Source organism: Candoia aspera, chromosome 5 (assembly GCF_035149785.1).
Source record: "Candoia aspera isolate rCanAsp1 chromosome 5, rCanAsp1.hap2, whole genome shotgun sequence".
Classification (NCBI taxonomy): Eukaryota; Metazoa; Chordata; class Lepidosauria; order Squamata; family Boidae; genus Candoia; species Candoia aspera.
The window spans coordinates 117131742-117147112 of record NC_086157.1 but is presented as its reverse complement, the minus strand read 5'-3'; the positions used below and the strand labels follow the sequence as shown (position 1 = coordinate 117147112).

Genomic DNA, 15371 nt, shown 5'->3' with positions numbered 1-15371 from the left:
GTTCATTTCCTTGGCAACTGCGGCTCTTTTGAAATCATGTTTTCTCTTTCGCTTTTCTAATTTATGAAATTGCCCAGAGTCACTTTGGAGCTGGGTGGCCTAGAAATTCAATAGCTAAATCAGTAAGCACACTGAGATAAGAAGACACCTGAGGAATTTTGGTGGAAGGAGAAAAAACCCTATTTCTTTTTCTGAGTCCCTGAAGAATCAAAAGAGCGGCTTAGGAAGACATAAATGCCCTGTAAATAACAATCTGTGTAATTGTTGCCTTATTTTGTGAGCATTCCTGTTCTGGAGAATACAGACTGGTTGTTCCCCCAGTTGACTTGGGTTTACTGACCAATCTTGCTGCCATCACTAAATCTGAACCCGAGCACACAAGCAGGCTCTGGGCGGAATGGGCACCACAAAGCCAGAACCAAAGGAAAGCATTACTAATTGCATACAGTACAAATTATTAAAATTACCAGGAAAGATCCAGCCCTAATAGGCAGCTTTCACCTGTAGGAACCCCAGTTGCTGCCTCGGCTCCTTTTCAAATCCCAGGAGAGTAGGAGCCACCCATAACTCTGGCGGGCGGGGGGGCAGGGGGGGAGAGAAGATGCCCCCCCCCCGCGCTTTACCGGTGCTGCCTAAGTGTCCTCTCGTGTGGGTTGCAGAGAAGCCAAGGACCAACTCCCTTCCCAGCACTCTTTTCCTGGACGTGGGACATCTTTTGCTCCGCCACCTCGGCCTCCCCCTCCTCCTGTCCGGTGGGGGGAGTTCCTAAGTGCAGTGACTGAGTCATCTGAGTCAATTTAGACTTCTTGAAAAGGCTGCTGTGTGCCAGAAGGCCTCGCAGACTGGTGGGTTCCAGAGGAGGTGACTGGGAGTGGCCCCTTCCCAGTTCTGGGTTGTGCTGGGGTTGGCCACTGACACGGGAGAGGCCAGGGGCTCCGGCTGGAGTCAGTGGCCTGTCTGATGCTGCCCTGATGCTCAGATGGAGGAGAGGGAGGTGGCTGATGCAGCTTCTCACCCCCCCCCCCGGGGGACGGCCCCCAAGCACAGGAGCCTCGGAGACCCCTGCGTGTCAACAAGCCGGCTTTGGCTAGGTACGTAAAACTCACATCACCGCATTTGTGCAATGCAGCAAAATCTTTGGCACGCCGAGGGCTGGAAAACTGCTCTTGCACACTCTGTTGGGGGACAGGCACATAAAAACAAATGTGCTCTGCAACTGTTGTTGTTCACTCTCTGGACTAAAAGCTCAACTGGTTCACACACACACCCACGCACCAGTGCATCCCTTCCAGCTGGCCAGGCTTTTGTTCCACAAGAGTGGAGGCTGGACGCCCACATTTTGTCCTGCGTGATGGCTCCCGAGGACTACAGTTCCCATATGCTTGTACACCTTCCGCTGAGATTTGGCCGATTCCCCCCTGGCCCTTTGCCGCCTCTGCAGGGACTTGTCCACATCTGGTTCTTGGGCCTTCTTCCAGCACTCCTTTGCATCTTTCCCCACCAGCCGCTCAAGCTGGGATCGTCCTGATTGAACCTTCCTGCCCCTGAGGCTGTTCCGGCTGGGTCTTGCGTGCACTGTCTTTGACCCCCGTCCATTCACACACAGCTGCCCATTATCACTAGTGATTGGTATTATATGCTGGTGACATATTCTGGCATCAGTCAAATGATGCAGGAGTCATGAATTCAGGGGATTACCCATGGTTAACAGACTCTAACACCCTAAAGTAACCAAACAGGCCAGGTTTCCACAACAAGCTTAGCCATAACCAACCAGGATTAACCCAGCTGAGTATGTTAAGGGAATGGAGCCACTACATCTTTCCTTGACCTGGTTATACATGCTGTGTGAATGTGACCAGTAACTGCATCTGTGCTTGTCCTGCTCCCTGGCACAGACATCCAATGGCTCTTGGATCCTCCCCCCTCCCCTCCCCTCCCCCTTCCTCCTCCTCCTCCTCCTCAGCAGGGAAATGCCAGGCAATGCACCAGCCCAAAGGGAGCTTGGTGCAGCAGGTCGGCAGGTCAAGGGGCACCCTGGCAGAGGAATGAGAAGCCAAGCTTCAGCCAGGGCGCTGTCAGCCCCCTGGTCGAATCCCACAAATGTGTGTGTGTGTGTGGGGGCTTAACCAAACATGGTCTTCGTGCCCCAGCAAATAACCCACAAGAGGACTCAACGCGTTGGCTGGATGCACACAAACCTCCCAAGAGAAGGGTGGGGCTGTGTGCATCGGCTTTCTGGCAGGGAGGGGGGAGGCTCATGGTTGGCAGGTTGGGGGGCACCTTCTCCATCATTCCCCGCTGCCCCTGCCAGCTTATGGTGCAATGGCTCTTTCGGCAAGCCTCCCCACTCCACATTCTGCCCCAGCCCGGGCTATTTTTAGCTTCCCACCTGTCACCACATTTTCTGCAGGAGGATCAGATGTCTTTTTCTGATCTGGGTGCGAGTGCATTCCCAAGCAGCACCGAAGCGGCTGGGCATTTCAAGGCCTGGCCCTGCCAGCCCCTACCAGCTTTGCCAGATGATAGTATAGTGTGCCATGTGTGTGTGTGTGTGTGTGCACGCATGGGGGTTGTGCTTTGACACAGAATGATGTGTGGTGGGGGCAGGGACAGACAGGCTGCTGGGGCTGGGCTCCAGTGCAGCCGCTCAAAAGCAGCAGCAGAAGGGAAAGGGAGCCCACTCGGTGCCGGTCTCTGCTCTGCTCTTGTGTTCTTAGGAGCTGGAGACAGAATGCTCACAGAGGTTGGCTGTAGGGGAGGTCACGCTGCACATGCACAGGAGCATGGGCCTTCTCCTCTTGAGGATGCCTCCCCCCGACTATGAGTGACAGTGACCTGCTGGTGGACATCCAAAGAGTTCAAATGTCTGGAGAGGCGAAGTCTATGAACCCTCCAAACTGCTGGCTGGGTTTGGGGACAATTTGGCCTGTGGGGAGGGCACGAGCCTTGGGGCAACCTGGATCCTCACCTCAGGGTGCACCGGGAACTGCCTGCTTCCCTCTGGCGGCAGCAGCAGAGGTGCAGCCAGGGCTGGGTAGCATATGAAGGCTTGGTTACTAAGGGGGCAGCAAGGGCTGCGGGAGCTCTCTCCTGCCACCTTGTGGCCTTCTGCGCTGGTGTTTCTTCAAGCAGTGAGGAACTTCCTTCTTTCCCTTTGCCAGTCAGGAAGAACTGAGAGGGGCAGGCGGGGCCCCTCCTCTCGTTGAAGATCCCTCCGGAGAGAGCCGAGGAGGTGCCTCTTCCCTCCCGCCTCCGGGGCTCTCGCTGGCCAGTAGGGTTGGCCCCTTCCTCACCTGTAAGGCCCGGGGCGCACCGCTGCATTAAGCCAATGCTGCGCTTCCAGATCTTGAGTACAAAATGCGTTCACTGTGAACGTGAGCTATGAAAACTGGAAAAAGGTCTGCTTGTTTTACTTGCCATCTTAATAAAAGGGGGAGACATTTGCAAAAGGAGTTTCACATTGCGTCTCGTGGACCCAGGGAAGCCTATTACCCTGCTTTTCTCCAGTCGTCCCGTAGATTGATGGACTCCACGTGACCGTTGCATGTTTGCCTCATGGCCCTCTCCGGCCTGGGCACCGCTGGCTCCTGCCTCGCCCACCTCGCCCTTACAACGAGGAATCTCGGAGGCAGGGGAAGGGAGCGGACCTCCGGCCCATGAAGCCCTGGGCGGCTCATCATCTTATCTCCTTCGGGGTCCCTTGCGAGAGGTCACAGTTCCACCATTAGCAGCCGCACTCCAGATTTGCTCACAATGCCAGTTTTGTGAGGTTTACGACTCCTCCGTGGCCTGCCTTGCCACTGAGCCAATTTCAGTAAAGCAGCTTTAATGACTGGTGGGCCATAGACTGTCGGGGGAGGCGGGACTGAGGCAGGGAGCAGGCTGCGGCGGTGGAGGGCAGCACAAAGCCCACTGGAGGGGTCCAGCAAAGGCCGCGGAGGAATCCAGCCCCCTGCGCACTGCAGAGTTGGTGCCTGCGCCCTCCACTGAAGGAAAGGCCTTTGGCTGCAGAACAAAGGGCACGCGCGTGTGCTTGGACCCCCCCAGAGCTGTGGGTGTGTGCCTCCGGGACTTCAACTGCCGTAGACCCTTCCAGACCGTTGGGTGGAAGGCGGTCATCTCAAAGCAGCTGGGAGGAGGCAGGCACTGTGCTCCTTTCCGCTTTATTGGATAGGGAAATGAGCCCCGGTTCTTCCCAGTGTGGGCCAACTCCCTCTTCCCCTCACACAGCCTGTGCCTAACTGCCCCCTGCCCTCATGCTGGGTGGACCCAGAGGAAGCTGGGGGGATCAGCAGAGGTCTCCTCTTGGATTCATTTACGAATCCCTTTGGCCCTAAATGTGGGGCACCCCGAGGACTTGCAAGCAAACCGAACAGAACCACGAGGTAGACCAGGCCAAGAGATCAGCTCTGTGGGAAGGCTGGAACTCCTTTGGCAGAGGCTGGCTGCCATAGCAGAACCTTGCAAAGCTGATTATGCTGTACCTCCTCCTCCCCCTCCTCCTTCCAGTTCAGTGAATTAGGGGGTGCCTGTCTGAGCCACTTCTGAATGTTATCTGGATGTTCTGGACGTAAGGAAATGTTTTAACCTTGTTGCCTCGGCAACGGCACTTACACACCTCCATCAAGGTCATCTTCCTGCCTCTCTGCGTAAACAGACAATGGAGAGAAATGCCAAGGGGGCTTCATCAGGACAACCTGCACTCCATTTGCAGAAGCGCCAACTTCCAGAAGCCATCAACCGAATGACAGGATTCACGGGGGAAGCTTTCATCTTAACAATTCAATTTTATTGCAGGTGGCCAATACCGTCCCTGGCCAAAATCATGAATTACATATTTCTTTGTTTGTACAATTTAGAGGCTGCCTGGCTCCAGATGCCTCCTAGTGACTTGTACTGTAAAAAAGCAAGGAACAGCAAGGAAAAACCAAAAAAACAAGCCAGGTCCATTCAGAGGAAAAACCAGGCCTATCAAGCAAAGCATGTCTCTGTGGTCCCCAAGACTAGAGGCCAGGGCCCCCCAAAAGCTCCTGCCTTGGGTCTCCCAGAGTTTATCCAAGCTCCTTCAATCCCCGGGCCCGGGGTGTTTGCAAGCCAGGGGAATTTGCTGCCTGGCAGCAGGCCAGGAATCTGAAACTCCACCTTTTCTGCTTCTCGTTCAGGCTGGAGCCCTGCAGCGTGGCAGACCTTTGCGGCAACTCAGGTGCTTGCTGAATGCCAAGTGGAAGCAGCCCAGGGCAGGGCTGCAACTGGGCAGGGCGGGGGAGGCAAGCTGGCCATGTGCCCTGGGCACCGTGCTGGGGGGGGCGCCAAAATGGGCGTGGAATCCATGTTTGCCCCGGGTGACACAACCCCTGGTTGCGGCCCTGGCCCAGGGAGCGCATGGAAAGCGGGGGGGGGGGGGCAGCATGCAGGCCTCCTTTTCTCCCTGTGGATGGACTGGGGAGAAAAGCCCCATGCAGACTTTCCAGCCCCACTTCCGGAGAGACCCCCCTTTGTCCCCCTCTACTCTCTGAAGCAGCAGCAGCAAGCAAGCTCTGGAAAGCAGCAGAGCCCAAAGGCTGGCTGGCTGGGCTATGTGACCCAGGCCAGGCCACTCCCCCACCCTCGCGGGCTGCCAAGGAGCAGGGCAGGCAGGTGGCTCTCTGGGGCGCCGAGGTCAGTCTCACTCTGCCCAGAGCCACGGGGAGGTGGAGCAGCGAAGCTGACCAGGGGCCCGGAAGGGTTGGAGGGCTCTCCTAGAGCAAAGGGCAGAATTCTTCAGAGCTGGTCCAGAACACAAGAACAGAACAATGGGCTTAAATTACAAGGCAACAGATCTGAGTTTCCCGCCAGCAAGACTGGTGGGCCAAACTGCCCCTGGAGGAGGCAGACTCCCCTTTGAAGAGAGGCTGGATGGCCTTCTGTAGGGAATGTCACATGGTGTGTGAGGTTGGACTAGATGACCTCCAAGGTCCCTTCCAAGCCTTGCATTACATGAGTCCATGATGGCCCCGAAGGCTGCAGGTATGGCTCTGCTGGGACCGCGGGAATCATGCTGAGGGCATGATGGGCAGAGCCGGTCTGCCAGGCAGAAACCTCAGCCCTCAGCCAGGGCTGGCACAAACTGGGACATGAACCAGCCTGCCCCCCTCCCCCCCGGCCTCAGCCCCTTGACTCCCCCCAGGCCATCTTCCACCCCGTGAATTTCCCTAAGAGTCCCAGTTGCTGCTAATATTACAAACAGCTCAGCCTCACCTTTTGCGAAGAAGGGAGCCCATCCTCCCTCGGAGGCAGGCGCTCAGTCCAGGGGAACTCAGGGCGCTGCTGCTGGATCGTGGCCTGGAAAGCAACCTTAAGGGGAAGCCAGGAGATTATGTTGCCTGCAGCCTCCGTGGAAAACGGCCACGTTAAATGTCGTAATTTGCCTTAGCTGAATCACACCATGTTTGGACCTAGGATTATATTATGTGGCTACACGTGGTATGCAGTACCGATATTTAACTGTTGCTCCATCCTCCCCGCCCCCAAGCGTTTAACCCACCCCTGCCGGGCCAGCAGCCGCTGCTGGCCTTCCCCTCCACCCCAAACGTCCCAGAGATTGACGCCCCCCGGCAAACACCCCCTGATCTGCCCTCCTCCTTCCCCAGGACCAGAGAGCGAGGTTGAAGCCCACCTGAGGTTTCCCCTCTTGCCGCCTCCCCTCTCCCCACGAGGCTTGCGTGGGGCGCTGGGGAAGGCAGCTGGCAGCCTGCAGCAAAACCCCACCCCATGGCCTTCTCTCCCTCCAAGCCACCGTGACCCCCAGCAGGCGGTTGCCGGAAGGAGGGGCCCGGTGCGAAGTGCGACTGTGAGCACGCCTCCTTCCTTTCCCATGGGGCTGGGCCTCGCCTGCTGTCTGGAGGAGGGACTGGGGCAACTGCAGGGCACCCCATTCCCTGCCTGCTGTGGGAGGCCTCCCTCGGCCTCATGGCCCTGTAGCGCGGGATGCCATCGATGCCAAGGGCTGCCCAAGGGGTTCCTCTGTTCCCCTGGAGCAGTGCTTTTCAACCGTGGCAGCTGGAAGAATCCTGGGAGTTGAAGTCCACACGTCTTCCGGCTGCCAAGGTGGAGAAACGCTGCCCTAGAGGCACCTCTCTGCCACCCACTCCCTTGGGGGGCTCTTCTGCTCCTAGCAGTCTGTCTCTTCGTCGGCTGTCCCCCCAAAGTCTGTACGGGAGCCGCAGGGGCGACTGGGGGGGGGGTCTGCCTGCCCCGCACTCAGGAAGACAGGGAGGGAGGCAGGCAGGTGCTGCTGAGCCCCAGGGAGTGTTCTGAAGCCGCCTTGCTTAGCAGCGAGGTGCAGAGGTTGGGGTGCAGTGTGGCAGGGGGGAGTTCTCTTCCCTGCAGATAGAAAACTAGTGGCTGCTGGGTCAGGATCTCCTCCAGTGTGCCCTGCACGTGGGGAATGCTGCTGTGGGTTCTGTTTCTTTCCAACTGGCCTCTCCTCCTCCCCCCTCAGTCAGAAGTGGAAGACTCCAGGCCCAGGAGGACTGCTTCCCTAAAGGCGGCCCCCCTGGCAGGCACTGGGCAAGCAGAAGCCGCAGCCCGCCAGGCCCACTGGGGAAGGGGGGCTGGGGGCCGGCTAAGGCTCGGCCCCCTGCTCCGTGCCCCCTCCCCACCCCTCCCCCTCCCCCCAGTCCTGCAGCTGCCACTCCAGGCGCTCCAGGCGCAGGGCCGTCTTGAAGGCGCTGGACTCCAGCCCAGCCAGGACGCGGGCCAGCTTCGTCTGCAGGGCGCCCAGCCCTTCCTCCAGGGCCGCCGTCCGCCGCTCCTCCTCCTGCCGCTTGGCGATCTCGGCCGCCTCGGCGTTGACGTCCAGCTTGTCCATCTTGAGCAGGATCTCCCGGCCCTTGGCCTCCATCACCGCCTTGGCGTCGGGGAATTCAGCCAGCACCTCCTTCAGGTCCTCCTTGGACAGGCGGAACAGGTCTGAGTAGCCGATGCTTTTGATGTTGGCTGTGCGGCGGTTCCCGGACTTGTTCCCTGTGGCGAGCGGGAAGTGGGCTAGGACTGGCTGGGAGGGGCTGCTGCGCGCGCTGAAGACTGCAGCCGAGGCGTGGGACGGGGGCGTTTCTCTCAAACCCCCATCAAAGTGCTCCTCGCAGATCTGCACAGCCCGAGTTAACGCTGGGGTTAGGGCTCGTTTAGCGATGGTCCAAAGTTACGACAGCCTTGGAAAAAGTGCTTCATGACCTGTACTTACACGACTGTGCAAAACGTCACACCACCCCCGCAGTCACGTGATCGCAATTCGGGCACTTGGCAGCCAGCTCACATTTACAGCCAGCTGCAGCGTCCTGCGGTCACGTGATTGCGAGTTGCGAGCATGTTTGCGGAGTTTCTGGCAAAAATACGTCCGCTGGAGAAGCTGGATTCGCTTAATGACCGTTGTAAAAATGGTCGTAAAATTGGGTCCAGTCACATGGTGACTCACTGAACAACTGTACCTCTTAACAATCAGCTTTTCTTCCCCTATTGTGGTTGTTAAGTGAGGACTACCTGTATCCCCTTCAAGGCCTGAGCCGTATCGCCCAGGGACAACCCTTCCACCGGCTGGCCATATGCAGGCCTAGAGCGGGTCCCCCTCCACGGACCTCGCATTTCTCCCATGAACCTGGAACAGAGGTCAGTTTTGTTTCTCAGTTCTGGCCTACCTTAGGGATTCACTGTCAGCCCTTCAAGGTAGACCCTCTGGTGGTTGTTCTGAGTTCTGAACTGGGGAGTCTCCTGCCCTGCTGCTTTGCAACTCAAGAGGTACCCAGGGGGACCCCTCCCCTCCCCTCCCCTCACCTTTGATGCTGATGATGCTGATCTCTCCAAAGTACAGCCCCTCGCCCAGCACGGCATACTGGGTCACACCATCATCAGCCACCACTGCCAGCTGCCCTTCACGGATGAAGTACATCTCTCGCCCGACGTCTCCCTTCCTGCACACGTACTCGCCGGGGCTGTAGACCTGGGGCTTCAGCTTCAGCACCAGCTCCTCCAGCAGGCTCTGCTCGCAATTCTGGAAGATCTGGACCTTGCGGAGGGTGGGCAAGTGGACACTGATGGCCACCTCGGCTCGCAGGCGTGCTGGGAGGTGCTGGAGGATCTGCAGCTCATTCGTCATCTTCTTATTCATCTGCAGATGCTGCTGCCAATCAACCACCCGGCGCTGGAGCCCCCGGCCGACACGGTGTGTGTGCAGGTAGTCCTTCACCAGGTCATAGTTGGGGTAGAAGGCCGCGTCGGCGTGGTTCATGTTGGAGATGACCGAAGTCATGCTTCCCATGATGGTGGCGAAGCCCATGACGGCAAGAAGGAAGTCAATGGCCATGAAGAGGAACTCTTCTTCACGTTGGGGCATGGGGGTGTCACCCACCGTGGTCAAGATGAGTGTGGAGAAGTAGAAACTGTAGAGGTACTGGCGAAGCAGCCGGTCAAATCCGGGCAAGCTGCTGTTGGGGTAGACCCACTCGTCCGTCCCAAAGCCAATGAAGTTCGACAGCGCAAAGTAGATGCAGCTGTTCCAGTGGATGGTGATGAAGACGTACAGCATCAGTTTGGAGATGCGAAAGGAGTTGGGGTGTGCTGTACGGGTTTCGATCCGGTCAAAGGCCTCAAACAGCCGGGGACTCCGCAAGAAGCGATTGGCCCGGACTGCAGGTCTGCCCAGCCCCACACGCAAGTAGAGGAGGTCTGTGGGCAGCACAGAGAGGAAGTCCCAGAGGAAGGCAGAGGAGCGCCGGTACCGCCGAGAGATCTGGGAGTGGTCTTGAATGAGGAAGCCTTCTTCCAGGAAGCCTGGCAGAGGAATGGGGGCCTATCAGCTTGGGGGACAGGAGGAGAGGTGCTTGGCCAGGGGCCTTTGGGGAAAGCCCTCTGCTGCCCCACCTCAAGGCCCTAATTAAACTGCTCCCTCCACAGCCATGGCTGCTCCTGACGGTAGAGCAGGCAGGTGTCCCTCGGAAGAGCTAGGTGGTCTTCCTCTCGGGACAAGTAAGGCTATTGAGCATCTATTCTGCAATTGGGTTACATCTGGCAAGGTTGAACAAGGTGCTTTGGACTCGGAGAAACCAAGGAGTGCTCAGGGTGCCCCACCGCCTGTGGGTTGGACCCCACTGGCTCCTCCGGGCAGCTGTGTGTGTGTGTGTGTGCAGCTGGGCTGGGAAAGTGATCCCTCCCTCTGAGGAAGGGAGAGTCACTGCCTGCCTTGAAGGAGATGTCTCTCAGTCCAGCTGACTGGAGAGCTCTCCCCAACCTCTGATCTAGTGTTTGGGGAAGGATCCTGGAGAAGGTGGTGGGACTTCAGCTAAAGGAAGTGGAAAAGCTGGACCCCTTTCAGTCAGAAGTGAAGTCATGGGATGGAAACTGCGTTGGTCCCCCGGCCGGAGAGCTGTGTTGGGAGTGCAGTGCTTCCGGTCCCTTTTGATGACACAGAACAGTGCTGTGAGTGCCCGGGAGGGGAGGCCCTGTGGGACGGTGTTCTGTGCCTTCTATCATGGGCAGGTCCAGTCAGAGGACAGGGGGAAGAGCCGTCAGTGCGGCGTGCTGTGAGGCCAGGCTCCCTTCCCCAGCCTCATTAGGATCTACATGAAACTGTTGGAAAGATAATCTGTCAGTCTGGGTGAGGTATCGCCAGGATGCTGACGACATTGAACTCTGCACTCTGCTGGGGATGTAAATTAAGTCTCGTCAGGAAGACCTGCGGCTTGTGGGCAATCAGTTCCAATCTCTGGGTTGGCTGCGGATGAGGGGCCGCTCCCCCCACAGAGGCTAACTGTGCCCTGGGGTCCTCTTGGTCTCATGTTCCTGCTGTGTCAACCATGGCTGAGAGGCTCAGCTTTGGCTGGTGTGCCAGCTGCAAGCCTTTTTGGATCAGAATGCCCTGGCAAATTGTCTCATGCCACTATAATCGCATGGTACGACAACTGCGAGATGCTGAGATGAGCCTGCTCCCAAGGATGGCCAGAAGCACCACTGGCCGACAGTGCAGTGGTCTGATGGCTGACTGGAGGGGGGAAGGGGGAGGTTCAGCAGCACCACAATTGTGGTGGGGTCCCTTCACTGGTAACCGGTTGGGATCTGGGCCCAACCCAACCTGGTCCCTTTGCACAATGTCGTCTGTTGGGACCCAGGAAGCGCACTTTCCCTGTTGTGCACCTGTCCTCTGGAACATCATCCCACCAGAGATCGCTATGGCGCTCACACTCCCCAAAGTCCCTGAAGACCTATCTGTTCTGCCGGGCCTGGAGCAAGGGTGGCTGCTGAGCCTCTGTCGAGTTGGGGTGGTAGTGGCGATATTGTATGTTTTCTGGACATTCATGGTTCTTTTTTTGCAGGCTTTATGTTCCTTGCTTATGCTCCATTGCTGTCTGGAGCTGAAGGTGAAAGGTGAAAGGTCCCCTGTGCAAGCACCGAGCCATGTCTGACCCTTTAGGGGGACGCTGCTTTTGCGACGTTTTCTCGGCAGACTATAGAGCGGGGTGGTTGGCCGTCCCCTTCCCCAGCAAGCCAGGTGCTCATTTCACCGACCTCGGAAGGGAGCTGAGCAGCCTCGAAATTCAATAAAACATTTCTGAACACCTTGCCTGCCAGAGGGAGCCCTCTCCTGGCTGACATTTTGCAAAGCAGCTGAAATCTAAGAAGCAGCTTTGGGGGACCTGGACTGCTTCTGTAACTTCTAAGGGTGTGTTTGGTATTCATTTTGGATGCAAACTCCCAGAGTCTTGAGGGCTGTCAGTGCGTGCCACCACAAGTGCTCCTTGTTCCTGCGCAGGACAGACATAAATCTGTGCAAAAATTCTGAAGCTTTCCAAACTCTGTGGCCCAGTCTCCCTCTTCAGGGTCAGGAAGCCTAGCAAGAGGTTTTTCCTCTCCCCTCCCCAGAGGGGAGTCCCATTGTTGAGCTGGATGGCCTTACACATCTAGTAAACAAACAAACAGTCCTCCATTGGCAACTCTCTGCTGGTTCAGCTGCTGGTCTGGCCACTTTTGAGCGAGGGCCCTTCCAGGGACCGCTTCCCCTTCGGGGTCCGAGGCAGAGCCCGCCTTCCTCTGGCACCTTGGTCACCTCCCATGGGGATTATGCTACGGACCCTGTTCCCTGCCACACTGCTCACTCCTGGTATCCAAGGGGCTCGGAGCCGAGTCTGGGGGTATTTACAAACACTTTGGGGGAGGAATCACAACCCAGCTCTTCTGATGTGTGATACATGAGTTTCAGCTGGCCTGGGAGCCCTGGATTCCCAAAGATCTCCCCGCATTTAGCATGAGGGTCTGCACAGGGGTGCTGAGCACTGCTGGTGGCACCCACTGGCAACCCTGTCCTTGATCGGGGGACCTGAACATGCTTGGAGTTGCCAAATGCCCTGCAAGATCTTTGGGAGGGAGGGTGGAGAAGGCCCAGCCACTTTGTGGGGACACAGCACTCCACAGAGGTGGAAGCAGGGCAGGAAGATCTCTGCTCAAGGCCATCCCATCCCGCCCTGCCTCATCTCACACCCTCCTGCATTGGGTCCTCGCAGAGGCCAGGGGGCAGGAGCACGTGGCAGGGATGGAGCAGGCCCTCCAAGCTCTCCTCCCTCTGCAGGGCTCCCCTCCCCTCCCAGGCTTCTTCGGGGCCCCCAGCTGGGCAGCTGCTGCCACCTTGTGAGGACCTCTCTCTGCAGGTGAGGATGGGATGACTAACCAGTATGGAAATGCACCACAATATCCGCCAGGTAGAGCAGGTCGCAGAGGTAGTCCAGGGCCAGCCACAGCAGCAGGTACTGCTGCTGCAGCTCGGGAAAGCAGAACCTGAGGAGGACACAAGGCGTGTGAGGGCCCTGCACCTTCTGCTCTGGCCCAGCCCCCAAACCGCAGGGAACTGGTCAGCTGCCCTGCTCCGTCCCTGGCTGAGCTGCCTTCTTTCCTCTCCATTCTGCAGCCTTCTTCTCCCCAGGAAACCCCTCAAAGTCCTCTCCCCTGTTCTGCCTTCTTGGGGTGGCCTCTCATGCAGGGCCGCCCCGCCCCGCCCTGGCCTGGCCATGCCTTCCTTCCTCCCCCCCATAAGGTGGAAGGGCTCCTACGCGGCTTCTTTTCCTGGCTGCGACTGCTTGGCTTATGAAATGCACTCCTTTAACAGGCATGGATTCTGCTGGGCTTTTCTTTTCCCCTTCACTGACTGTCTGGTGCAGCTTGCAAGCTCCTTCGTGCCTTGCGCACTGTGCTGGGGCAGACCCCGTGCCCCTCCAGTCCCTCACCTGCAGATGAGGATGACCCAGTTGTAGAGGATGGGAGGCACCATGAGGACGAGCCAGTAGTAATATTGATCTCCAGAGGGGTCCAGGACGTAGCTCCTCCTGCCCGGGTCCTTGCTGGGGAGCAGAAAGCCGAGAGAACAGCCCTTAGGACCCGCAAGGGAGCAAGCATGTCCGTGAAAGGGGACCACAGTGGGCAGTACTCTGGGAGGGGGCTCCTGGTCTCCCTCCACGGGGAGTTGTGGCTCTCAGGCTGCCCCAGAATATGGCCATTGCCACTGACGCAGCCTTTCCTCGCTTGCGCTGCATCGCAAGTGAATGCCGTGGTCCTTGTGTGGCCACCATCCGATCCTCACCCCAAACCAGAGGCAGCCTTAGCAGGGCCAGATTTAAAGAAGTTTTCTTGCTTGGTACAACGTGGTGTGCTTCCCCCCAAAGCACTCTGCGGTTGACCCACTTTGGGGGTTCTTAGGAACAGGGGCCATCCCAGCTCCAACCAGCCCACCCCTGCCCCTCTGGTAGCTGGGCGCTGTCCTCAGGGCCGTTCTGGCCTGGGCACCCGATTTCAGACTCTCTGCACCTGGCAGGCTTTGAGGGGATCCCTGCTTGGGGATGGATCAGTCTGCAGGAAAGACTGCAGTGGGCTGACCAGTGGTGGCACTCAGAGGCGGAATGGAGGGCTCCCTCTGCTGCCTCACAGTATCACTCTCTTTGCCCCTGCCAGCTTCTCCTGGGGATTGGTGCTTCTCTGGAATAGCACCAAGCTAGCATTAACTCCTTTGGCACAGAGAGAGAGGGGGGGGGGAGAGAAAGTGCTTTTGTTGCTAAAGCTATGTCTCCAAGGAGCCCAAAAGTCAGCTGATGGCACCTTCCCTCCCTCTGAAGGCAACCAGGCAAAACCCTTGCCAGGTTTTGGCAGGTCTAGCCATCTCCTCTCCCAGCCCCTGCCCTGCTCAGTGGTTTTCCTGCCAGCTGATGAGGTTTGGTGGGAGGGGAGGGAAACAAGGCAGGGGAATCCACCATCCCCGCTCTTTAATGCACGCCATAAATTAGGACGGCACCACCTGCTCGCTTGCGTTGGTGACAAGAGAGGAAGTGCTGGGGGGCAGCAAGTTCTATCAGCACAGGTTCTTCTCCGCCTGCAGGCAGCTTAACCTTTGAAAGCTGAACCCCTCCACTTGGCTCCTTTGGTCGGGGGCCTTGGCCAGTGCCCAGAGGCGAAGAAAGAAGGGATGCCCAGGGAGCTTCTAAGGATGCCACACTGTAAAGGGGGCCCTGCAGCACTGCTCTGTGGGCCAGACTGCTCAGATGCATCTGAGGTGCCAGCAAGGAGTGGCGTTTGCCCAGTGCAAAACCCGGGCAGCTTCTCACTGACCTTGCAATCTTCCCTAGAAGAAAGATGGGCCTTCAGAAGGGCTGGCAGCATCCGAAGCCCTGCTTCCAGGGAGTACCCAGATGGCAGTTTGCACACCACCGCACCCCAAAATGGCCAAAGTGGCCCATTGGCAGCTCAGGCACTCCTCTTAAGCCAGTCCAACAGCTAAGCCACAAATCCGAAGCAGAAATAACCAGGGTGAAACTTGCCACGCTGGGGAGTGGGGAGAATGCCCGGCCTCTCACTGACACGGTGCCACCGGTGTTGTGGGAATGCCACCCTTAGGGACTAAGGAAAGCGCCGGGGGTCCCTCCCGGAATGGCTTTCCCTGCGGTGCTGTCGCCCTCTAGGCAAGGCAGGGTCGAAGGGTCGAAGCTGGTGCCTGCCGCAAATGCGCCCGCGCCCCCTCTCCCTTGGGAGCCCCCCCCCCCCCCGGCGGGCTGCGAGGCTTCGGGTCCGGCCAGCGGCCCCGCGCTTCCCTCTCGTCCTCCGGCACCGCCGCGCGCCCTGGTCCCAGACGTGGTCCCCGGGGCTGCAGAGCCCCCGCGCCCCCGCCCTCGCGAGCCCCCTGTACCGTGGCGCCTGGGGGTCGGCTGTCTCGGGGAGCGCGGCCTTGGCCCCCCTCCTGGGGGCGCCCGGGGCCACCCCGTTCATGGCGGGATGCGGGCGGCTTCTGGAGCAAAGTGCCCCCTCCGCCGCGCGCCTGGGCCGCTCGTAGCAACGCGGCTCCCCCGGGTCCGCTAGGCAGG

At 58.5% G+C, this 15371-nt stretch overlaps 1 protein-coding gene across 1 annotated transcript; it reads right to left on the bottom strand.

The window, feature by feature from the left end:
• Positions 1-7606: 7606 nt before the first annotated feature.
• CNGA4 (cyclic nucleotide gated channel subunit alpha 4) lies at positions 7607-13359 on the bottom strand. The gene is made up of 4 exons (XM_063304796.1): positions 13251-13359; positions 12698-12804; positions 8815-9810; positions 7607-8007 (listed from the first exon to the last, which is right to left on the bottom strand). Exons 1-4 carry the CDS (start codon positions 13292-13294, stop codon positions 7607-7609), a joined length of 1548 nt encoding a protein of 515 aa, XP_063160866.1. The 5' UTR covers positions 13295-13359.
• Positions 13360-15371: the final 2012 nt, after the last annotated feature.